At 35.7% G+C, this 25890-nt stretch overlaps 1 protein-coding gene across 3 annotated transcripts in view; it reads right to left on the minus strand.

The window, feature by feature from the left end:
* THEMIS (thymocyte selection associated) overlaps positions 1-25890 on the minus strand; it is a 201402-nt gene that overhangs the window by 105447 nt on the left and 70065 nt on the right. For 2 of the 3 annotated variants that reach the window (XM_023230754.2, XM_023230756.2), the window contains exons 3-4: positions 22616-23074; positions 4937-5985 (exon numbers count right to left, since the gene is read on the minus strand). In XM_023230754.2, the coding sequence (XP_023086522.1) occupies positions 4937-5985; positions 22616-23074 (1508 nt within the window). Of the gene's footprint in view, positions 1-782; positions 2949-4936; positions 5986-22615; positions 23075-25890 lie in introns of those variants that run through there. The other variant, XM_023230755.2, reaches the window with a different exon arrangement.

Genomic DNA, 25890 nt, shown 5'->3' on the forward strand with positions numbered 1-25890 from the left:
TTCTAGTGCAGGATATTTTTCTGCTCATTTCACAGTACCTTGCCATTACTGCCTCCCTTGCTCTTTGCCTTAATGTCTCCTATGGGTGTTCTTGTCCGACAGAAATCTAGAAATTCAGGCAGCAAAATGGACACTTGGGCATTAAATGGCCAAATAGAGTTAGTGAAATACAAGATTTCTGGTCCCAGCTGCAGTCTCTGAAGACATGGAATATCTCATCTTTCAACCAAAGGTTTGTTTTTCTGTCTGGTTATAGGCCCTTTCATCAGAATACAGAAGTTGCATTTCTCCTATGTGGCACTCAGAAGTCATAGCTATATATATCCATGACAGGCAAAACCCCAGTGAGTATATGTTCTTCTAAACTATCTGAAACCACTTCTAACATAGAAACCAACCTTCAAGGAAGGAGAATCTACCTGACAACATTTCTATTTAGAACACAATGTCAGGCCCAGCTTCATTTATTTAGTCATTTTATAATATTGTTTCCATCAGATTAAATATTCAGATGCACAGATCCTAACGACATTATTTCCACATTATGTCAAAAACCTAAAGAAAATTTTGAGGATTCCCCTGGCCTATTCCCACTCTTTTGTTTAGATCCCATACATTATTCTTATAAATGGTTAACTAGCACATTTAAAGAACAACTATAATATTATTTCATGTAAAACCTCATAGGTCTTGAAATAGGCTGTAATCCTGTTTGTAACCATGCCCCCACTCTTGTCCCTGCCCAAACTGAATTATAATACTAAAGTTTCTACACCAATCTATTTTTTTTTTTTCTTTTTAGGTATTGCTAAAGCTGGAGAACTGTTGACAATCTTACTTTGAAAAATAATTCTATTTCTCCTAGTTCCTGTAAACTGTCCTCATGTATTCTTAATTTCCAAACATTTTAGATGAGCTTGTAGTGTTCATAACCAACAACAGATACCTGCTGTATGTTAATTTGGCTAATGCAGAGTGAATTTTAGATTCTTTCTCTTAGACTGCCCATACATCTGTCTGTTACTTAACAATGCAAGAAATGATTTAGCCAAGTTAATGATCCATTGGGAAGGCAAAAGTAAATTCATATAATGAAGCATCTAGGACTCTTCTCTGTGCATGTAAAACAGCATTTTAATGAGCTAAATGAGTTTGAATATTTAAACTCTGAATAATCCTTACTATTTGTTATCCAGATTTAAAGCAATATTCCATATATAATCCATAATCTTAGAGGCTGGTTTTCAATGGCTGCCTTCTACCTATGAAGCATAAAAAATGTTCCTTAAAAGCACACATGATAGAACAGGCTTAATGTAGATATCAGAAGAAACATAAAAGGAATATATGAAAGGATGACTTTGTGAGAATAAGAAATAGTACTAATATTACTATTTTTGGAGTAGATTATGGAGAAACTAAGAGAGCTTCTGTTTACATTCTATAAACAATGTACTAAACAGATTCCTGCCTTCATGGTGAAAAATAATTGCTGAAAATAAGGAGCTCAGTAGGTCTAAATACAGGTAGATTATAGCATCCTCTGACATTTTAAAGTGATTTCAGAGAAAATATAATGTTTTATCTACCACATTAGAATTAAAGGAACTATTTATAAACAAAGAATTGTAGACTCTTCTCAACTGTCTGATAAATTCTCAACCAGAGCAAGGATTCCCTGACATCACTGACATGATTTTCTATCTTCTGCTGTAAACATTTTTGGGAGAAGAAACGTGTTCCAACACGTTTGTCCTTCCTTTAACTTTGTCCTTCCTTTAAATTTGTCCTTCCTTTAACTTTCACCCAGTGTTGAAGATGTTGTAATGGAATATAAGTCTGCACTCTGCCACAAAGCAACTATTTAAATGTATAAAATAACTAATATCATCTAGTATCAAGTCTTCCAATTTTAGATTATCACTCAATGTCTTCAACTATTCCTCAAATGAAAATGGCTCCAGAACATCTTAACATCTTTAACGGCTCTTTACAAACTCCAGTTAATAGTCTCAAGAGTGAGACTCAGAATTGGAACACCAAGAATCCATGTGGGGTCTGACCAGTAAAAAATAGTTAGGAATTATTAAGTATCTGGAATCCTACATGTACGGGTTTAGTCAAAGATTACATTCACTTCAGTTTAGTAATCTAGGCGTAATGTTGTTCTGTGAGTTTCTCTCTTAATAAAACACTTAGATCATTTTCATCTAATGTCTGGCAAAGAACCATTTTTTAAAATTTTAACCTTTTATTTTTCCTATGAGTGCTTTTTTTGTGATTTGGTATTTTTTCTTAATCCTTTCTTTCTGATGGTAGTGGACATTTATTATTTGTATCTCCATGTCTTCACATCCTGCAATTCTATATTGCTAGATACTAGAGGCAACGACACCTCATTCTCCTCCCAACTGCTATGGTTTAAATTGTTTTATTCCCTCCAAAATTCATGTGCTGGAAACGTAATCACTAACACAACATTGTTGGAAGGTGTGTCCTAATGAGATGTGTTTTTATTATGTGGGCAGAGCCCTCATTAATGGATTAATGCTGCTAAGAAAAGGGCTTGTGGAAAGGGTTCCCCCACTTTTGCTATGTGACAACACAACATTCCTTCTCTCCAGTCAATGGAACAATAAGAGGCCATCTTGGAACCAGAGACAGAGCCTCCTGGCATTTTGATCTTGGATTTTCCAGCCTCCAGAACTCTAAAACAATAAATGTCTGTTCTTTATGAATTACCGAGTCTGTGGTATTATGTTATAATAGCACAAACAGATACCCTCCAATCATGCCTCTAGTTGGAGTAAATAATAAATTGGTTGAGTCAGGAGATGGCATTCATCCAACCAAGGCCCTTTCGGTTTTAAATTTTGAGCCAAAGAGATTATCTTCTTCTCTAGAGATGAAACAATGAGATGTGAGATGCAGGAACTCTTAGCAGTAGGCTGGAAAAAAAAAAAAAACTGAGACAGCTAGCCTGGGAAAAGAAAGCCAATATGTAACGAAAAGTAAAAACAACTTAGGCTGTTTTCAAGATCCCGGTTCCAACTATTTGTGAAGCTTAGCTACACCCTTAGGTTGTCCATGGGTACATGAGCTAATAAATTCATTTAAAGAAAAAAAACACAACAACAACAAAAAAACAAAAACACTTTTCCAGCAAAACAAGTAGTGACTTGCATATACATTTTACTGTCTATGGTTTTTAAGTATTCCTCTTTCTCAACTTGATGTCTTGTATTATCTTTCTATTGTTAGTATAATAAATTATCATCAACTTAGTGGCTTAAATAATACAAATTTATTATTTTACAGTCCTATAGATTAGTAGCTGATGTGAGTCCCACTAGCTAAAACCAGTGTTGTCAACTGCACTCCTTCCTGGAGACTCTGGGATAGAATCTGATTCCTTGTCTTCTCTGGCTTCTAGAGGCCATCTGTGTTCCTTAGTTCATGATTCCCTTCCTCCAGCTTCAAATTCAGTAATGTTGGATCTCTGACCATTCTTACGTAGTTACATGTCCCTCTAACCCTGATCTTATTTGGAAAGGTTGTTGTAAGGACTCTCGTGATTAAATTGGACCCACCTGGATAATCCAGAATACTTTCCTCATCTCGATGTCCTTAATTTTAAGTACATGTGCAAAGTCTCTTTTGCCATGCAAAGTAACATATTCATAGGTTCTGGGAATTTAGGTATATAAATATTTGAGTGAGGGGGGAATTATTCTGCCTACCACTAAAAAAACAAAGACATTTCATTTCTCATTATTCAGTTCAGTAATAAAAATATGTTAAATGGGAGAAGCCAAAGATACCTTTCAAAATAATAGCAACACGTTAATCAACATTATTTGGAAACCATTGTATTATATCAAATGACGCTTTCAAAATTGTTTTTCTGGGAAGAAAATTTCTGCTGGTTTTATCTTTTTCTAAAGATGTTTTTGGAGATCCTTACTGGATTTCCCCAGCTATCATCAGAATGCAATCTCTGAGATGTAGAAATAAAAGTATTTCCATATCCATATACTTGAAGCCTAAGGCTGCTATTACTTCTAAGCATAGAGAGTGAACACAGCATCTCTTTGTTTTACTAATTGCTTTGTTTCCCTAAGCTGCAAGTACAACATCTGCCAGACCAGAATGCACTCCTTCCACACACCAAAGAACCACGGCTGGATAAACGACCTACACATCATGGTGTAAGGGCAAGCGCTTTGCAGGCAGCCAGAAGGCAGTTTTCAAGAGGCAAAGACTTCAAGTGGAAATGAAGCTGAATCACCCTCCAAAATCTTTAGAGTGGTTATGGAGTTGTTGATTCTGTAATGATTTCATACTGTCTGCAATTTTATTGATTTTGTTTTTCAATAGAACTGTTAAAGATTACGATTCTAAGATAAGCAGAATGTGGGCAGATGCTCACAATCTCACTCACTGTTCTGCCAAGATATTTTTACATCTTTCTGCACATAAAACAAAATGAAGACATGTGCTATAGATGCATGCTACCAGTAATCCCCCATCGCCATAAGAAGGGAGTTTACTCTATGTTAATATCCTGGATGAGGTATTAAATTTTACTTAGAAAAAAATTAACAGAACTTCTAAAATAAAAGGGGTTTGCTTCCAAGGCAGTTTATAAAATATTCTTAATTACCCAAACCCACTGAAAAGGCAATTTGGGTCATCATTTCCAAATGTCATCTCTGTTATTTCCACTTCAGTATTAAACTTCATGCCACATCAAAATATAAAACGCCACAACAGCTTACCCACTGTTGATTTCATTCATCTACTGCACATCAGAAAAGCTCATTGCAAATATGGCATGAAAGAAAGAAAAGTAAGCAAAACACACTCAGAAAAGACTTGAAACAAACTGCCTCAAGGAACACACTCCAGAGGAAAGATTGCAAAACCATAGCCTTACCTTGGGAGACTTGGGCAGGTCCACCTTCCTTTCTTCTGCTAAGGTTAGCAGGGTTAACTTTGTTTCCTCTACTGAGGGGTGTTTGGGAGGGCGAGGTGGGGGATGTGAGGCTGAGCTTTCATATCTCCGCATCATGTAATACTGCTCTTCAGTGATCTCTTCTACCAGAGTCCTGACTAGAAATGGTCCTGCATCCCTAGAGAAATTACTAACTAACTGAACAGTCATATTCAAGCGACCCACAGGAATTTCCCAGCACTCCGTGGGGTTGGCAAAGTCACTTATGAGTAGGTAAGAGTCTGTGATGTCTTCCTCCAACTGCAGTCCTGGTGTGGCAGCCAACACATCCTCTTCAATGGAAAGATCCCTGACAGACACCTTCACATTGAAGGGCAAGCGGAACTGTTTACAGAGCTCAGAAATCGGGTACTGTTTCTTATCATGAATCACCTCTACAAAACCTCCTTCCATGTACAAAGGGAGCAGTGCTGCCTCATAGGACTTTTTGAGGATTTTTTCACAGGCCAGAACATTCACTACTTGTTTTATTCCCTCACAGAGGACTTCAGTTGTCTCTGAGTGATGCACCAGAAACTGGTCCCCAACAGATACAGATGACAGCTTGTTATGAGGGGAATGAAAGGCTTTGGTGGCCACCACGTGAAGAGGCTCCTTTTCACTCTTAGCGATCTCTAGGTCATAGGCCGTTGGGAACTCCCTCGGTCGCCGTTTGAACTTCCCTTTATAGCTAGTGGGGATCAAGAAGTGTCTTTTAGGAAAATTGCTTCTAATTTCTGAAGCTAAGATTCTTGATGCCTGGTACTTTTTGTGGATCACAATTGTTTTCCCAGGCTGTAAAATGCTTTGGGGCAGGTGATTTCCTTGAGGTGCTTCTATGACTTCAGTTACTATGGGGAACTCTTTACTGGTCATTTCAAAAAGATCTTCTGTTGATAACAACTGAAGAAACCAGTTAGCATCATAAGAATCAGTGATGTCTTTGACTTCGACATCTAGACTGGGGAGGATGCGGACTATATCCTTTCGAACTGAAAAGAAAAAAAAATCACTATGGTATTTTGTACTTCAAAATGTTTGCTGCAAGATACTCTCCTGATGCCATAAATAAACTTATTTTACAAAATAAAGAACTCAGATGATCATCATATATCATTTCTTATGTGTAATTTTCCTTTTTCCAAATTTTAAGATGAAAGAGATTGAATATAAAACCAACACTCATAAGCCCATACTCAGTTTAAGAAGTGGACATTAGCCAGTACCTTGGAGCTCTAGGGAACCTCCTCAAAATCACATCCTCACTTCTACTGACGTACAATCACTCTCCTGATTCTCATGTTAAATATTCCTGTGTTTATATTTATACTTTTATCATTCATAGCATACATGAATATAGCTATGTGTGTGAATATGTATGTAAATGTGTTCATAAATTTTATACGAAGGTTTATAAATTATTAGGTCATTTTAAGTCACATTCTTGAGGGCCAGACTTTATATATCAAATTATCATAGAAGAAAGTTTTGACCCAAAACATACATTCTTTATACCACATCTTATCCTGTGAGATGAAACAATATTGCAAAATCATGAGATACAAGCTATTTGAGATTAATATGTGAAAATAAACAACAAGATGCAGTCTTTTTCCAATGTCAAAATTATTTCTTTCTCCACTGGTGTTATATTGTACCCACCTACCAAAGGAGTGGTGCAGAGTGGGTCACAGTCACAGGAGCCATTCAGGAGCCCTAGGTATGCTGGTGGGTGCTCAGCAATGTATTAATTGCCTCATGTGTCACTGGGGTTAATGGATATCTGTATTTTTTCCAACCATCCACTGTCTCATGAGCCTTCCTTTGAGACTGCAGAGATGCTTAAAATATTGTCCTGCATTTATTTACCTGTTCCTCATATACTACCCAACATAGTATCATTATAAATGGTCCTGAATAAACTTACGTATTGGCCAGGAACCGTTTCTCATTCCTATAATCCCAGCATTTTGGGAGGCTGAGGTGAGAGGACTGCTTTAGCCCAGGAGTTCAAGGCTAGCCTGGGCAATATAGTGAGACCTTGTCTCTGTACAAAAATTAGAAAAAAATTAGCTGAACCTGGTGGCATGTCCCAGCTACTCAGGAGACTGAGGTGGGAAGATCACTTGAACCTGAGAAGCAAAGGTTGCAGTGAGCCATGATCACACCCACTGCATTTCAGCTTGGGTGACAGAGTGAAAATAAAGTTATGTGTTAATATTAACAGGGTATTACAATAGTCTATATTTTCTTGATAACTTACTAACATAAATTTTACAGCATTTTCATGATATGGCATTGATTTTCAGTATCTCCAGCCACCCTTCTGTCATTTTTTTCTTCCTTCCATGCTTTTGAAAATGAACAATTTGGAAGATTTGGAAGACAGAATATCCTCTTATAAAACATTACATATATATTACTTTTTATATTGTTAACTGCATTGAAAAACCTGTGTGATTTATGTAATATTATTTATATATCCTGTGTAATTATAGAGTTTCTGAAGATGCAGCAATGAAAAAGTATTATCTTCTTGTAAAGAAACAAAAAATCAGTGGTTGCCTATAGGCTGAAGGTCTGCAAAATTGTAAAGATTTTTAATTTTCAGAAAAAAAAAGCAGGGTTGAAAGAGCACTTCTTACATTAATAAGTTATTTTATAAAGTTTAGCACACACTAACTTTTGACATTATACCTACTGGCTTCTCTGAACCAAGGTAAGTTTAGAAACTAAAATTCTGGTTGTTTGACTCAAAATGAGCTAGGTTTAAGAATCCTAGAGCTAGCTCTAGATAGGCTCATGCTATTCCTCAAGTCTAGGGAAGAGCTAGAGATTAGTAGAATAGATGCCATCAAGGACTTCCTGACAACTCAGAACATCAGTTTCAATGCAAGCTAGATCCCAATCTTTCTTTGTACATGGTGGGTGCTGTGGGCTAGGAATAGCTTTAATGCATTGGAGGACGGCATTGCTGCTGGAGAAAGTCTACGGGCCATGTTATCTAAACTTTTAATTTTTTTGTATTCAATTACTGACCTATCTTCAATACTTTTGTGCCTAAATCCACTGAAATAATGTTAGCCTATCTTATTTTACTTAAGCTCTCAGCAGCATTTCACAAAGTAGATTAGACTCCCTCCTCTTTGATACATTTTTCTCACTTATTTTTCTCTTATCTCACTTGGGATTCTTCTCAGTTTTGCTGGTTTCTTCTCCCTATACACCACCCACCCCTCACACACACCTTTTAGGGTGTCTTGGTTCTCTTTTTCCCTCTATCTACACTCACGCCTACTCTGATCTTAAATGGTCTCATGTCTTTAAATATCATCTTTATGCTGATGACTACCCAAAGTATAGCTCTAGCCAAAACATCTTCCTGAATGCTGTATGTCTACTTCAGATCTCCACTTGGACATCTAATAGATGTCTCAAAATTAACATGCTGAAACTGAAATCTAATCTTCCCCCAAAACCTAAGCTACATGCTGTCTTCCCAAACTCAGTTATTGGAAACTCTTTTCTTTCAGTTCAGTCCATAAATCTCAGAGACATCCTTAGCTTTTCTCTTTTTTAACACCTGACATCTCTTACATCAGGACTATCCTGATCTAAGCCACATTATCTCTTGCCTGGCTTGTTGCAATGGCTTTCTAACCAGTATCCTTGCAGTCAAATCTCAATAGGGAAGCCAAATATTATTTTTAGATGCTAAATAAATTATGTCTGTCTTCTGTTTATAAGCCTACAGTTTCACTCCTTTCACTTAGTATAAAAACCAAAGTCCTTACCTGGCCCCTGGCACCATCTGGGTCTCATCTGCTACTCCTTTGTCTCACTCTAACTCCCCACTGTCTCCCGGACCTCCTCATTGTCAGTCAGATCTTTGCACAGCCTGTTTCCTCTGCCTGTTACATTCTTCAGCCAGATATGTTCACAGCCAACTTCTCTTCTTCTTCAAGTCTGCTTAAATATCATCTTGGCAGTGAGATCTACTCTAAATGCTCTATTTAAAATTGCAAGCTTCTCTTCCATTTGCCCTTTTCTGTTTCTCTATTTCATGTCACCCTTCACCTGCTAACATTCAATATCACTTGCTTATTTATATTATGATCATTTTCTATTGTTTGTTTCCCTAAACTGAAACATATGCCTTCCCAGAGGCAGTAGTCTTTCATTGTTTTCTTCATCAATGTCCAGAATGTCTAGAATGGCTCCTGGCCATAGTAGATACTCAATAAATGAATTAATGAATAAAAAATAATTGCCAGAACAAAGTACATGAGTGAGCACTAAAGGAAGCAATTCAGTAAATAAATTCTATATAAAATTTCACTGGAGAAAAAAAAGTTTTCAATGTTAAAATTCCTGCTACTATTCATAGCAGCTATTGTATATTTTATTTAAGACATGTCTCTTAAGGTTACAGTTTAACTTAACCAACAGCCTGTTCAATGCACTAAATACTTGTTTTTAATGTCTTCAATACAATAGAGAGATTGAGGTATAAATATATGAGCAAAGTAAAATACTTTCATCCAATTTTTTTAATTAAAAAAGATTAGGCAAAATCATGATGTGTATGCCTAAAGAGAAGATTCAGTACAAGGAAATAGCACATGCAGTGAAAATCAACAACTCTTCTTAGATTCACCAGAGAATTGAGGTCACAGGGCAAACCACCACCCCAAAAACTAGACAGGTAGGCGAATACAAATAGTCATAGCTCACTGGGAGCAAAAACCACTGCTGGAGCCAGCACCTGGAAGAATACAAGGGTAACTGGGGACTAACAGGAGAATCGTTTAAGAGATAAAACTCCCAGGGTGGGGGGAGCATGTTTAGGAGGACCTCCCACACTTTTCTGAGTCTTACTTTCAGGGGCCCATCCAGGTTCTCGGGATGAAGATGAGAAAAATGTCCTTGTGCTTCTGGCAGGGTGAGAGAAGAAGCAACCATTCTGAAATATACCCAGAGCATTCTGTTCTCCTTTAAAAATGCCTGTCCTCAAGGAAAACTATTTTAGCACAGCCCGACCAACTTGTGCTTTACCAGAGCCTAACTGTCATGGGGGAAGGGAATTACCCAACCAAACCACCTCTAATATTCTATGTAGGGAAAAAGCAATACCCAACTCCAACCTCCTCTGTACTTCCACATAAAGGAAGGGAAATACCCAACTCAAGCCTCCACTAGCCATTCTGTCTCTCCCAAAGCGTACAAAAAAGCTGAGAAACATTTGTGAAGGTCACAACCTAGAGACACAGGCTCACTAATAACTGAAACCTAATCATAAAATTATAGAAATCCCCCCTCCATACCATAGGACCACATCAACAGTGCTACTGTGTAATAACAGGAAATTACAACTCAAAGAATGGCATTTAAGACTGTATCTAAGAAGGAGTCTCTAGAGACTAAAGTCAATAGGGCAGACAAAAGCAAGAGCACTACACGACAATGTAGTCTCTGATACCTACCATTATAGTAAACTATAAACATAGCCTAACTTCTACATAGATAAACAGAAAATATCACTTTAAAAGACAATTTATCAGTTTCTTTTACCTGAAACATCATGTCTGGCTTTCAAAAAAAAAAAAAAAAAAAAAAAAACAGCTACAACGTATATTATAAGGCAAAAAGCACACTCTGAAGAGACAAATCAAGCATCAAAGCCAGATTCAGATATAGCACATATTTGGGAATTATCAGACCAGGAACTTAAAATTTAATAATAACGCTAAGGAGTATAATGGAAAAAGGGGACAACATGCAGGGAAAGATGGGTGATGTAAGCAGAGAAATGGAAACTCTAGGGGAAAACTGAAAGGCAATGATAGAAATTGAAAACACGAGTGAGCTCACAGGAGTGAGCCAGGCATGGTGGCTCACTCCTGTAATCCCAGGACTTTGGGAGGCTGAGGCAGGTGGATCACAAAGTCAGGAGATCGAGACCATCCTGACTAACACGGTGAAACCCTGTCTCTAATAAAAATACAAAAAATTAGCCAGGCATGGAGGCATGTGCCTGTAGTTCCAGGTGCTACAGAGGCTGAGGCAGGAGAACCGCCTGAACCTGGAAGGCAGAGGTTGGACTGATGTGAGATCATGCCACTGCACTCTAGCCTGGGTGACACAGCAAGACTCTGTCGAAAGAAAGAAAGAAAGGAGAGAGAGAGAGAAAGAAATAAAAAAAGAAAAAAGAAAAATTAAAAACACAGAAACAGAAATAAAGTCTTTGGTGGGTTTCTAATTATACTGGACATTGCTGAGGAAAGAATCAATGGGCTTGAAGATATGTCAATTAAAAACTTCCCAAACCAAAAAGAAAGAGAAATGAAAAAAAACAGAACATAATATAATACCCAAGAAATGTGAGACAACTGCAAAAGATGTAACATGTATGTCCCAAGTATACCAGAAGGAGGATACAGTGGTCATGAAACAGAAGAAATATTTGCAGTAACCAGACTGAGAATTTTCCAAAATTAATGCAGCTTCAAAACACTGAGCAGGATAAATGCCAAAAACAAACAAACAAACAAACAAACAAACAAAAAAAAAACAAAAACAAAAACAAAAAACAAAACTACATTGAAGAGTGTCATAATCAGACTTCATCAAATCAAAGACAGAGCAAAAACTTGAACCAGAGGCGTAAAAACACCTTACCAGCAGAGGAAAAAGGATGAGATTTACAATGAGCCATTCTTTGGAAACCATGCAAGCAAGAAGAGAATACAGTGACAAATTTAAAGAGTTGGAAAAAACCCACCAACCTAGAATTCTGTATCCAGTGAAATCATCCTTCAAAAGTAAAGGAGAAATAAAGACTTACTAATATGAGTAACAATTCAGGGAATTTGTCACCAGTTCACCTGCCTTGCAAGAAATTTTTTTTTTTAAATTCTTCAGAGAAAAGAAAAATGATAAAGGTCAGAAACTCAGATGTACACACAGAAAGGACAAGTGCTGGAGAAGAATAATTGAAGGCAAAATAAAATGTTTTATTTTTCTTATTCTTAATTGATCTAACAGAAAGCAGTGTATTAAAAATAATAATTGTAGCAATAGTTTGGATGATTACAGCTCATAGATAAGTGAAATGAATGACGGTACTGTTTTTTTGTTTTTTGTTTTTTGTTTTTTTTTTTTTTTTTTTGGAAGGGGTCTTCTGTCCCTCGGGCTGGAGTGCAGTGGCCGGATCTCAGCTCACTGCAAGCTCCGCCTTCCGGGTTTACGCCATTCTCCTGCCTCAGCCTCCCAAGTAGCTGGGACTACAGGCGCCAGCCACCTCGCCCGGCTAGCTTTTTTGTATTTTTTAGTAGAGACGGGGTTTCACCGTGTTAGCCAGGATGGTCTCGAACTCCTGACCTCGTGATCCGCCCGTCTCGGCCTCCCAAAGTGCTGGGATTACAGGCTTGAGCCACCGCGCCCGGCGACGGTACTGTTTTAAGAGACAGGAGGGAGGAATGAGGACTACTTTCATGTAAGATAACTGCAGTACTCATGAAGTTATTTGTGTTATTTGAAAGTGACATATATTAGTTGTAAATATATATTACAAACTCTAGGGTAACAACTAAAAATGTTTTTTACAGTATAATTTATATGCTAAGAGAAAAGAGAAAGTGGAATCATATAAAAGCCTCAATTAAAACTACAGTAGGCAGACAAAGAAGGGGAAAAATAGCACATTTAATTTGAGGATGAGGATAAAGACATTTTATGAAAGGCACGGCCACAACACGAGACTTTAAGAGTGAAAAGAAATTACAAGCTAAGATAGAATAGGAGAGGGTATAATCCAGATGGCAAGGACACTGTGATCAATGATAAGAAGGGAACTTGAGAATTGTCAGTAATTAAGAAGAAATCTAGCATCTCAGGATTTTAAATTAGAGCACAGGGACTGGACAGGAGACTCACTGAAAGAAGCACCATGAAAATGAATTGACACTTTGAATGCCAGGCTGAGGAATGTATAACTACTTCAGGAAGAAATCCAAAATATTTCAGATCAAGAAAGATGAAATTACAATTAGCAATTTGGCAGATTATCTGATAACTCAATGGGAGGAGAGATTGAAACCAGGGAGTCTACCTTTCTTTCTATACTAAGTGTCATGAAGCCCATAGACATACAATTTACTGGCAACTCAGTCAGCCTCATTACTTTTGCATGAACTTTGAATTTTTATATTATCCTCTCATGTCTGTTAAAACATTAAAATGAAACCTTTATTTTATACTTTTCTGTTGATTTTTGCATATGTTTTAAGTTTTCCATAGTCAAAAGTTAAAATAAAAACTCATTATTTGCTTAAAGTTACCTAGAATTTGGCAATGGCATCCTCAAGTTTTTAAACTGAAATAGGTTTCATTAATTTTTATGGCAAATATTATATCTACAAATCTCTCCTAGAGAAAGATAAAGACACCAACACTTATAGTGTTGCTTTCTTATAAAACAAAAAGTTGCATGTTTTTATAGAAATATTATAAAATATAAGACAGGAAAAACAATTAGAATCTTTTACAGATTTATAAAATTTTAGATTACCATTGCTTATGTCGTGGTATATATAGCTCTAATCGTGTGTGTGTGTGTCTGTGTGCATGTGTGTGAGAGAGAAAGAGATAATTGTTTTAAAGAAGCATTTGTTATTTTGCAATTGGGAAAATGGAATTTCCTCCCCCCAAAAAGACCAAACAGTACAAGCTAAATTAGAAAATGTCATTTTCCAAAAAAGTTCTTTTTGACTCTAAAATGATAGATAAGAAGGCAACACCTGAGAGCATGAGAATGAGAAATATTCCTGGAGGTTTATATTACAAGTTTTTCTGTTCCAAATTAAACCAAAGTGAAAACATTATGTACTTATCAAACTTTAGTTTAGACTTCCCAGAATTTCTTCCTGAGTGAACATGAATTATCCTTGCTGGGTATGTTTTCTTGCTATCCAAAGCCAGCTCCTGTGAAAAACAATTTCCATTCCATTTTTTTCTGAAAGGGTAACAGGTTACTTCTGTATGTTGCTGAGTAGTTTCACTAAGTTCTTTCCAAAAAAGTCCCTTCACAGGGTGAATGCTAATCATAACGTGGTACTTTTCTATATTTCCCACTGTAACAACCCTCTTAACTAAGTTTGAATTTGGGGGACGCCACTAAAATTGCCTTTAAAGAGAAAATAAAGAGTTACCTTTAAACTTGGTTGGTGATGGGCAACATATGTTTCCTTGGATGTTTAATATTCAATTGTAGAATACTCTTGGTCTCAACTCACGAAGTGAGAACCAATCCTTTGCGATTGGGCCTAAATTAGTACAGGGATGGAAATCCGCTGAGACACTCTTATTCAAGACTTGAAGACAAGATGATTGTTTCTACATATTTTTCTCCAAAGAAATTGTATAAATCCTAGCGCTACAGTTTCTCCCAACTTCTAGTTCCTCCTTTTTTTTTTTTTTTTTTTTTTGAGACGGAGTCTCGCTCTGTCACCCAGCCTGGAGTGCAGAGGCAGGATCTCAGCTCGCTGCAAGCTCCGCCTTCCGGGTTTACGCCATTCTCCTGCCTCAGCCACCCAAGTAGCTGGGACTACAGGCGCCCACCACCAGGCCCGGCTAGTTTTTTGTATTTTTTTCAGTTGAGACAGGGTTTCACCGGGTTAGCCAGGCTGGTCTCAATCTCCTGACCTCGTGATCCGCCCATCTCGGCCTCCCAAAGTGCTGGGATTACAGGCTTGAGCCACCGCGCCCGGCCCCTCCTATATTATTATTTAATGATAATAACCTGTAAATTTGTTAGACATTTTTACTGTCTAATCTTTGTCATTTACTTTCTAAGACTACGGTTGTTTTTCTCAAAAGTATGAACTTCATCTTCATCTCTCATCCACTCAATGAACTGTTTAGTTACATATTTGCATTGCATTCCAATCTTTATTATAGGGCAATTATTAGATTTACTAATAATTTCTGAGCTCTGCCTTGTTCCACTTTCCTTTTAAATTAAAATTTGCTTTACAGTTCATTCGTTTGATCTCAATTTTCTTAATGGATATTCTGTGAATTAATTTTTTAAATTTATTTAACTTCATTTCAACTTAAGAGAAGGTATACTGTGAATTTCTATTTTCTTAGCTGGTTCTCCTCTGGTTCATCTGTTGTCCATATTTCTAAACAAAGAGAGCCTTTTGAATGGCTCTGTAACTTTTGTATTAGAAAAAATCATCATAAACCTCACTGAGAAATTGAGTTATTTAAAATGAATACATTTGCATTTTATATGAGTTTATTCGTAACACTACTTTGCCTTTTACATTTTAATTTAGTCCATAAAATCTAAGAAAAGCAAATAAACACTTTTTTAGACACGTTTAACATGTATTCCATTGATGTTTGTAATGGTTAGTTTTACATATCAACTTGATTAGGCTATATTACCTATTTAATCAAACACTAACCTAGGTGAGGCTGTGAAGGTATTTCGTACATGCAGCTGTCACCTACACTCAGTTGACTTTAAGTAAAGGATGTTACCTTCCATGATTTAGGTGGGCCCTGACTAATCAGTTGGAGGTCTTAAGAGCAAAAACTGAGATTTCCCAGAGAAAAGGAAATTCTGCCTCAAGACTGCAGCATTAACTCATGCCTGAGTTTTGAGCCTCTGCAGCTTGTCCTACAGGTTTGGATCTTATCAACTCCCACACTCGCATAAGCCAATTCCTTAAAATAAATAACACTGTATATATTAATGTATAATTAGGTATATTTAGCACACATATATATTCTGTTTCTCTGGAAAATCCTAATAAGGCATTAATAGTTGGTAATGTAAAAATAAATATATACCTAATACAAAATAGGTACCTTTCTCTGCTTGCTGCATGATACTTTTATTAGAAATAAGACTGCAGCCTAAAGGAACAAAATGAAATGGGCGCTGACTAGAGTATCCACTGGTTCTAAATATCACGTCATAGTATTTTCATGGACACATTACGAAAAGCATCACTAACAAAAATTGAACCTGTTATACAAATATAGATGATATAAACTTTGGTACCATTAAGTTCATATTTTCCTTAGCTATTGAACCCATAAATATGTCATCATAATAAATCAAATCTGGATATGGTTAGTGAGAAAACCCCCTTGTTACCTAAAGAGGAGCTTTGTACTGTGAAACATAAATATACATGCATAAACAATGTGTTAGTCGCTTAATTCATTCTTTCATTCACTTGATTTACTGAATGCTTATGGAACATTTACTCTATCTCAAGCGTTGAGAAAATACAAATACATACATAAGAAATTAATGTGATATTTTTATAAATTACTGAAAATTGCGTTTTACTAAATATATTAAATTTATAAATTATACTTCTTATCATTTAGCAGGAGTAGCAACCAGTCCTTTGAGAGATTATAATAGATCCAGGCAAAACGCTGGGCTAGAACTAATTTAATTAGGTAGTGAGATTTATGGCTAAAATTATACCTGTTCAATCCTTTCTCCCATCCAATTTACCACAGGGGTAAAAAGTCAAAAAAGGAAGGTTTTTTTTTTTAAAAAAAAAGATTCAATAAATCTAAAAGATATCTGCAATCCTTAATCTAAATGAAGACAGAAATCAGAGGGAAGAATGATAAATGACTTGACAGAATAGAAAAAGAAATGCCTATGCACCTGAGGAGGCAAAATCCAAAGAAAAGTGAACCGTTGTTGTCCCATAAGACCTCCAAAGACAGAATTTGGAGACATAAGGCTCCTGGAAAGCAAAGTGAAGCCAGGGGGCTAAAAACACAGGGATTATTCAAATGTCTGAAAAATGGTTAAACCCAGGTCTCCACTCTACTCTAGGGAAGATAGGTGACCAACCCTTCCACCTCTCTCTCTGCAGTAAAAAGTATATACAGGATCTCAGAACCTCAGAAACCAGACATAGGTGAGCAGGAGAGAAGCGTGGGACTGAAAGTGAAACAGTTAATTATAAATCTGTAAGTGGGAGTGGTGAGACTGTTAGCTCCATCCCTACTTAGCTCCAAGTTTCATAATCCCCAGAAGACACCACAGAGATTCTTCTCAGGTGAAACTGAACTCAAAATGGAAAGACTCACAAAACCTAAATTTGAGGACCGCTGCAGTGAAAAAGCTGGCATGATAATATCTAAAATTCATAAACATAGAGCTTATATAGAAACGGTGCCTTACTTGTACATTTTTGTTTCAACTGACCCCTGTAAATATGAACATATGACAAGTAATCACAAAGCATTTGATAAAAACATTTAACAAGAAATGATACACCAAAACTTAAAAAAAAAAAAAAAAAAAAAAAGGAGCCCAAAAGGAGGGAGATAAAAGGGAGTGAACTAATGAAAACTTAAAAAAACTATGTAAAATATTTTTAGTAGAGATGGGGTTTCACCGTGTTAGCCAGGATAGTCTCTATTTCCCGACCTCATGATCCGCCTGCCTCGGCCTCCCAAAGTGCTGAGATTATAGGCGTGAGTCACACCGCGCGCGCCTGTAGTCCCAGCTACTTGGGAGGCTGAGGCAGGAAAATGGCGTGAACCCGGGAGGCGGAGCTTGCAGTGAGCCGAGATCGCGCCACTGCACTGCAGCCTGAGCGACAGAGGGAGATTCCGTATTAAAAAAAAAAAAAAAAAAAAAAAAAAAATCTAAACTATTCTCAGAGAGATAAAATGTTTATTTTAAAAACAAGAACAGTGTAAAATATATACAATGATGTAAGAAATAACTCTTGGAAATTAAAATAACTCTTGGAAATTAAAAATATAACTAAAATTAAAAATTCATTAAAACAGTTGGAAATGTAGTTAAGAAAATTTTCCCTGGAGATAAACAAAAAACAAAAAGATATAAAATAGAAAAAGAAAAAAGGCCCTAGAAGATCGGTATGGGAATTTCAGTATGAGATTTGAAATTAAAGACAAGAGAGAAGAGAAAATATAATTGAGCGGACATTATGAGAGAAATTATTCCAGACATGAAGCACCTAAATATTCAGAGTGAAAACTGTCATCACAAAGAAAGAACAGACCCACCAGAAGTCACATTACTGTGAAACTTCAGAATACCACATATAATCTCTCCAAGACGATACGGGATAGTGGAAGATAAAGGAGTAAAGTTTTCAAAATTCTGAGGGGAATTTATTTTCAACCTGGAATTCTGTAAGTAGCCAAACTATCAGTCTTATATGTGTATAGAATATTTTGCAAACATTCAGGCTTTCTAAATACTTGATACTCCATGCACCGTTCTCAGGAAGCAAGTGAAGTTTGGTCTCCATCAAAATTGGAAGAAAGTCAAGAAGGAGTTAGTTATTTGATTTCAGAAACAGTTAGTCAACAGAAACACAAGTCAGCAGGCAATCACCAGGATAATTTTAAATGGAATTCCCAGGACAGCACCTATGCAGTTGGTCTCAAAAATAAGCAATTCCAATTGGAACATGAGAATGAAGTTACAAAGGAATACATTCAGGAAAACAAATTAATAGAAAAGGTAGCCTTCCTGACAGTTTGGGCTCTTTGGAAAATTACACTGAGTGGCCTTTTTTTATAGAATTGAAGAATGCTCTAAGACTTAGGATAAAATTGAAGAAAATCAAGCAAAGAAAACGATAAAGTCATCATCACAGAAAAACAGTGATGGAGAAATGGAATTATATTCATTATACACCACTTGGTTGAGCAGTGAATTGTCACAATAATGAAAATATTAATGCTTAGCCATAACTTGTACTGAAAATATAGGGAAGGGGAAGTAGGAATATAAGAGAATTAAGTCTTCATTGTCATATGTGAAAGTCAATAGTTACTATCTTAAAGTTGATGACTTGAAAAAGAGCAATATTCCTTTATTATTTAGAAGTGTGCCAGAAAGTAGAGGAAAAATTTTTAAAGGCACTACCTCAGAAGAACAGAATTATGAGGAAAATTTGGCCCTTGTGTCAAGGGCACAAAGTTTTGCTGATAACGTTGTCATAATTCCTTTTACTGTTTGACTTTTTTGGCTTTGATAAACATTAAAATTATTTTTAAAAATTAAATGAGAGAAAGAGGAAGTCTTAGTATTCTAAAGACCAAAGCGTTTTTTTTCCTGCTATTCACGTATCACTGATTATACAATATGCAAACACAACCTTTCTGATACCACTTTTCACTTGTGTGATTTCAGCCCTCTGCTCCTAAAATGAATTAACTTTTTTTTCATATCTGGACTAAAACCATTTCCCCCAAATTTGACAGGCATTGAGGTTTTTTCATAAAAGAAAGTTATACAACTCTGAAATTTTCACTTAGGGAAGAAATAATTATCAATATATATGTCAAAACATGACACTATTTTAAAAGTTTTAATGGTCAAGACCTCTCTCTTTCAGAGGCAAATTTAAATAGCTCACTCAATTTTTTCATTTGCAAATATTATGTATTCCATTTAATATGCTAATATGAATTTCATCTTCCTGAGAAAGGCACAATACACATCATGAAGTGACTTATATAAGACTAGTAGTTTGAAGTTTGCACTGTTATGTGTATCTATTTTCCAAAGAAGGATAATTTTTTCTAAATCATTAAATGTATGATGAGGGTTAGGGACTTTCAGATCTATAACAGAGATTTTGGCCAAGTTTCCAGAAACAAATACTTTATTTAAACACTTTTATTTTTTATGATACTCAAAATTTCACATTAATAATAAAAAACTAGTAATAGTAGAATATCTTATATTTTCTCTTATCTGTATGTATTTGTTATGTTCTCTTTTCAGCAAATCAGTATTTCATGGCTCCCTGTAGTTCTCACTATTTTTCATCTTGCTCTTTCCCCTAAGGTTTCGGTAAAGCTTCGAATTCCCTGCTCACACCTATTCTTTTTCTTATTACTTTGGAAAGGAAGCATTCTAGCCAAGAAGGGTTTGGACTGACACTCAAGGCCTGTGGAAAGCAATATAGTAACATTCCTTAACCTCAAGGCAAGTTTGAATCTTCCGTTTAAGAAAGAATCATGTAAAACAAAACCACAATGGATTCAAAACATGGTCTACATTTTATATTCAGAGCAAAAATGCCTACAACAATAAAAATATTTTAAATTAGGTATTTGTGATAAGACACCCATCCTCTATTTCCAGGAAATATTCTGCAGTCAATACACATGCAATCCAGTCTCATGCAGTTTTTGTCCTGAAATTGCTATACAATAAGAACTAATGTTTAAAATAATCCCTATGAAATTAAATATCCAGTATAATTAAAATGAGAATTTAGTTTAAATAGCATTAAATATTGGGAATTTGACTAAAACAATTTGTAAACAGTATTATTTCAACCAAGGGCTTTCTTCTGGGTCTTGGTTAATATAAATTCACAGTTAAGTCCCACCTAAACAAATATGTTAATATCCCCTGATCTTCTGATGATGACATTCAATAGACTGCACTTTCATCCAGTGCATCAAGACAGGCGTCTTTCCCCTTCCAACAGACCTTCACATTTTGCTCATTGTACTTCTTAAATACCCATAAAGCCCAACTATGATTCTCTGTCTTTCCCACTGTTGTCTCTGTTGTATAAATTTCCTGTACCCTGGCACTCAACTGGCCTCACTACTCTTCTCTGTTCTTGTCCTTCCCTGCTTAAAGCCCTTTACTGATGTGCCCTTATGACACATTTCAGCCTCTTAGTATATACTTCAAGACCCTCCATGATTGATTCCACTCCCCATTGCATGTGTTCATATTTGTTTCAACCTGCCCTCTCCGTTTTTTCCCACATCAGCTACGCTAGCGCTCCCTTCCCTTGCTCACCTGCTGCCCCCATACCACTGCTTGAATTTTCTAACCTTGTCCCCTTCTTTTTTGCCTGATTACCTCCTATGCATCCTTTGAGCCTTCATTTAAATGCCATTTCCGCAGAGTAGCCTTTCTTGCTTCCTAATTTATTAAATGTTGTAACCACTTTATCCATGTGCTGCTTAGGTTATAGGTTTACCCTCATTTGTAACTATGCGATAGGCAGGAGATGCCAATAGTTTTAGAAAGTAACACATTTTAAAATGGGAAAACACTATTATTTATGAAAATCAAAGAAATCTCAATTACTCATCTCAACTGCACATTTAGGGATCGCTAACAGAACATTAATGTGGGGTCTACAATTTGCCATCATCTCAATTTTTTGTAATACTAAAAACATTCATTTTTAGCATTCATTAAGTGGAATTCCTTGCCTATACCTTCAGTTCAAATTGAATTGATTAATTTCTGATTAAATATTTGTTTGTGACAGAATTTAGGACACAATTCTAATACTTGCCAAAAGATTTATATTGATTTTTCAATAATTGTATGTGGCCAACAATATTAATGAGTCCAGAGAAAAACAGATTTTTAAAAAGATACCTAAGGAGGACCTTTTGAACAAATATTTTTACATACTGTTTTTTTGTTCTCAAGTGTATAGTATAATAGTACCTTAATAAAACCTTAATTTCTCTCTCGACACTACTTTAAAAGGTAGGCAAAAGAGTATCACCATTTTCTTTGCATAAACAGGGAGTCTAAATGGTGCACTGAAAACTAACACCTATTAAGTTATTGACCCAGAGTTAGAATCTAGGACTCCAAGTCCAGAACTCTTTATTATCCATCCTACTCATGTGTCATAATCCTGAAAACTCAAGGTATTAACACCTTTGAAGTAACAATGCTCTCTCCAGATATTCCTATTTCAAAATGCAAATAATTCTATAAAGATTGCATATTAAAACACGTTGGGCCAGGCGTGGTGGCTCACACCTGTAATCCCAGCACTTTGGGAGGCCAAGGTGGGTCAATCACAAGGTCAAGAGATTGAGACCATCCTGGCTAACATGGTGAAACCCCGTCTCTACTAAAAATAAAAAAAAAAAAATAGCTGAACGTGGTGGCGGGCACCTGTAGTCCCAGCTACTCGGGAGGCTGAGGCAGGAGAATCACTGCACTCCAGCCTGGCAACAAAGCAAGACTCCTTTTCAAAAAAAAAAAAAAAAAAACCCACCATGCCTATATGTGAATTAATTTATCATATCATTTTCCCTTAAGACAGAGGAGCTCTGGGATAGTAGAGATTTATAGTCAATAATGGATGGATGGAACAAAAAAAAGACTGTCAGAAAAACAGAAATAAGGGATGCATTAAGGAAACTTTCCATATTTACTTCTTTTCCATATTTACTCCATACAAGAAAGCCTCATTCTCACTAAATATGTTCTATCTTTTAAAAGTAGCTCTTTTCTAGTCATATTTAACTGGCAGTAACAAAAATAAATTAGTAGTTTGATCTGTCTGTTCCTGATAGTTATAGCACCTCACATGTGAATAGTACCGTACAATTTACAATATACTTGTATATTCATTATTCAATTTGATCCTTGGAATGGATATATGGTTTGCTTATTGGTCGATGAGGAATCTAACTCTCAGAGGCTTAATAGTTGAAATAAAGACTGTCATTCTTCAGCTTTTAAAACCTTTCTTTCCCAAACTCCACAATGTTCATGCTCATAGAACATCATTCTCAGTGGATACTCACATTTCATCACACCTTGAATTTCATAAACAGGCTTGAGAATCAGGGTACCATAAAAGTCTTTAGGAAATGGATTCGTTGAGTCCCACTTATTTGAAAAATCTGTAAGTTTTACAGTTCTTGTTCTGTTCTTAGGAATCTTCCATTCAACAATCTCCTTTAGAGTATAAATACGTTCATCTTCACATTCGTAGAATTCTCCTTCTTGTGACAAAGGCAAATTAAATGAGTGATTTTGATGATTCCTTACTACTGTACAGCTCACCATTATTTCTCCATCAATCTCTTCAACTGAGTTGAGCATGATTTGCTCACCCTGCTCTATGATGAAGTTCTCTAGTTTTATATTCTTCTGATGATAGAAGCAAGGATGCCCTAGTCTACTTGGTCCAATATGAATGGTCCTTGTGATTTCTTCCATAGTAAGGTACGGAGTTTTGTCAGCCATGATCTTAAAAAGACCTAAGAACAGAATTATGTGAATTAAAAAGAGACTTCTTACAATGAAAGTTCTCACAAGAAAATCACAATGAGAGAGTTATAACACAAATACTGTGTACATTTTTAAAATGATATCTTTTTAAAGATAAAGATGCTTATTTTTATCCAGAGTTCTTCCAGGTAAAATTATGAAGTATTGCTTATAGATCACTAGATCATTAGACCAGACAATACAAATGGAGATAAGGGGAAAATACCTTGAAATAGAAAAGACCCTGTTCTTGGAAATGGGAAATCTGGACGACACTGGCTCTGTTCCAACTACTTTGTGATCTCAAGCAAGACATCTTACTTCTCAGTCCTATTTTAAATTTTTTATTTTTAAAATGAGAAGATTGGATTTGGTCAGCGTTTTTATGAATATATGCTCTAGACACACTAAAATTAAAAGATATTCCCAAAGGGAATGGATTTGTAGTCATATTAATGATTAAAAAACTATATATCTGGGCCTGTAATTCCAGCACTTTGGGAGGCTGAGGTGGGAGGATCACTTGAGTCCAGGAGTTTGAGACCAACCTCGGCAACATGGCGAAATCCCATCTCTACAAAAAATACAAAAATTAGCTGGGCATAGTGGCATGCACCTTTAGTCCCAGTTACTTGGGAGGCTGAGGTGAGAGGATTGATTGAGCTCGGGAGGTAGAGGTTGTAGTGAGCCACGATCACTCCACTGCACTCCAGCCTAGGCAACAGAGTGAGACTCTGTCTCTCAAAAAATAAAATAAAATAAAGTTATATAGCTTGGACTAGATAGATAGCAGTGATGGTTGCACAATATTCCAAATGTACTTAAAGCCACTAAACTGTACACTTTAAAATGGTAAAGTTCATATTACGTGTATTTTACCACAATGAAAAGTATCTACACAGGTCCAAATAATGTAAGACTTCCTAGAAACTTTAACACTGTGACTCTCAAGAGAAGAATATGAGATGCAGAATTTCCCAAATTACTTTGATTATAAAACCCTTGTGGAAAACACAAATTAATAAATCGCAACATACTACATCACATAACCCTCCTTGAAAACACCAGGTTCTGTAGTTGTTCTGGACTGACTGCTCTTGACTATATTTCAATTGTTCTTCTCATTTTCTCTCATTACTTCTCTAATTTTTCCATTAGAAAATTGCACTATTTTCACTATTTCATTGATATCTATTTCACCAACTTCAGTATTTAAAATGCTTTCTCTATCAGGATAACCAACTACTACAATAAAATTTTACTGCTTAAGATATAGCTTTTTGTATAATGTATGTCTAAGTGGTTCCATTTGATTTATTTTATTTTTATTTTATGGGAACATCTGCTTTGTATCACTTTCAGAAATGCATTTATTGAATAGACTTTAATAAATTCCAGAGAAAATGAGAACAAAGCAGAGATTAGTTAATTGCTTTCTTAACCAAAAGTAATTAAGAATATTGTATACTAGCATGCTCTAAGAAGATAGTGTATTTCTAAAAACTTAGTAAAATTATACAGCTTCAAAAAATCTTTTATTATTTCATCAACAAGTGTATTCCAATGAAATTCATCTATATATCAAATTGTTTTTAGCCAGATTATAGTGTCATTTTTGTATATTTTTGGTTACTGTTCAAAGATTATTTTAATCCATTATTTTTGAAGTCGTTTTTACTCATACAAACAAAAGGAATTTTGGTGATTTTTAGACATAAACTTCCTGCAAAACTGTGACTGATGCAATCTTGGCAGGAATGAGCAAGGTAGCAAATGCAACCTATCCTAAAAACTTAGAAATGGAACAGTGTTCATTCACTGCATGGTATGCTTGACTGAAGTAAGGGAAAGACACATTTACTTTGAAGGAATTTCTCATTTTATTACATCTTGTATCCGGGAGAATTCAATAAAATAGTGTTCTTGAATTCACCACAGTAAATGAATTTGTGTGTGTGTCTGTGCCTTAGTGTGTTTAATCTCATTTGTCTGTGTGTGAAGATTTATTTCTAAGAGTCCACAATCATTATCAGGGTATAGAAAATTCAGCAGTTTTTGTGAAATAAGTTTTTAAAAAAATACTTACCTAAAATCTCATAAAGGATACAGACACATAGTTTTATTTTTATCCTAGCTGTATTGATGACATAAGTCACAGAGAATTAATTTGGCGTCATCTTTCTTGGGGAATAGAGCTCACCTAAGGTAATAACACACCTAAAATATTATGAAGTAGGAAAAGACTAAAACCCTAAGGGCCACCATTATTTCAGTTAATCACGCTATTCAGAGCTGTCTTGCTGGATGTCTCTATTGCAAGAAAAATGTGTCTGTGAATCTGTGTGCTTTTCCTTAAAAGATGATAAAGTACACAGTTTAGCATACTAAAGTGGCACAATATAGGAAAAATATTTGATTAACTTATCTCTTCATATACTATTGCAGCCAATCCAAATAATTCTTTTTAAAAACAGCCATTGAAAGCCATAAAACTAGCACATGTTGTTGTTGTTGTCTTAATATGATGCCATATTGGAACTTCAGTTTCACAATGAAGAAAGTTAAATATAAATTAAAGCACCATTGGGACTGATTAGTTCTAAATGTGACCAATTTTTTTTCATTTTTTTCTCAAAGTGTACAATAGTTTTATACTGGGAAAAATATGCTTTGTTATTCTTCCAAATAAAGACAAGACACATTCCAAGAGTTAAGTAATCAAGTTATTAAAATAAGCCAATATGCAACCTTTATAAAACAAGTTAACAGATGAAAATAGATGTCTATTTCCACCTTGGATTGTCAA

This window comes from Piliocolobus tephrosceles, chromosome 5, assembly GCF_002776525.5.
Source record: "Piliocolobus tephrosceles isolate RC106 chromosome 5, ASM277652v3, whole genome shotgun sequence".
Lineage (NCBI taxonomy): Eukaryota > Metazoa > Chordata > Mammalia > Primates > Cercopithecidae > Piliocolobus > Piliocolobus tephrosceles.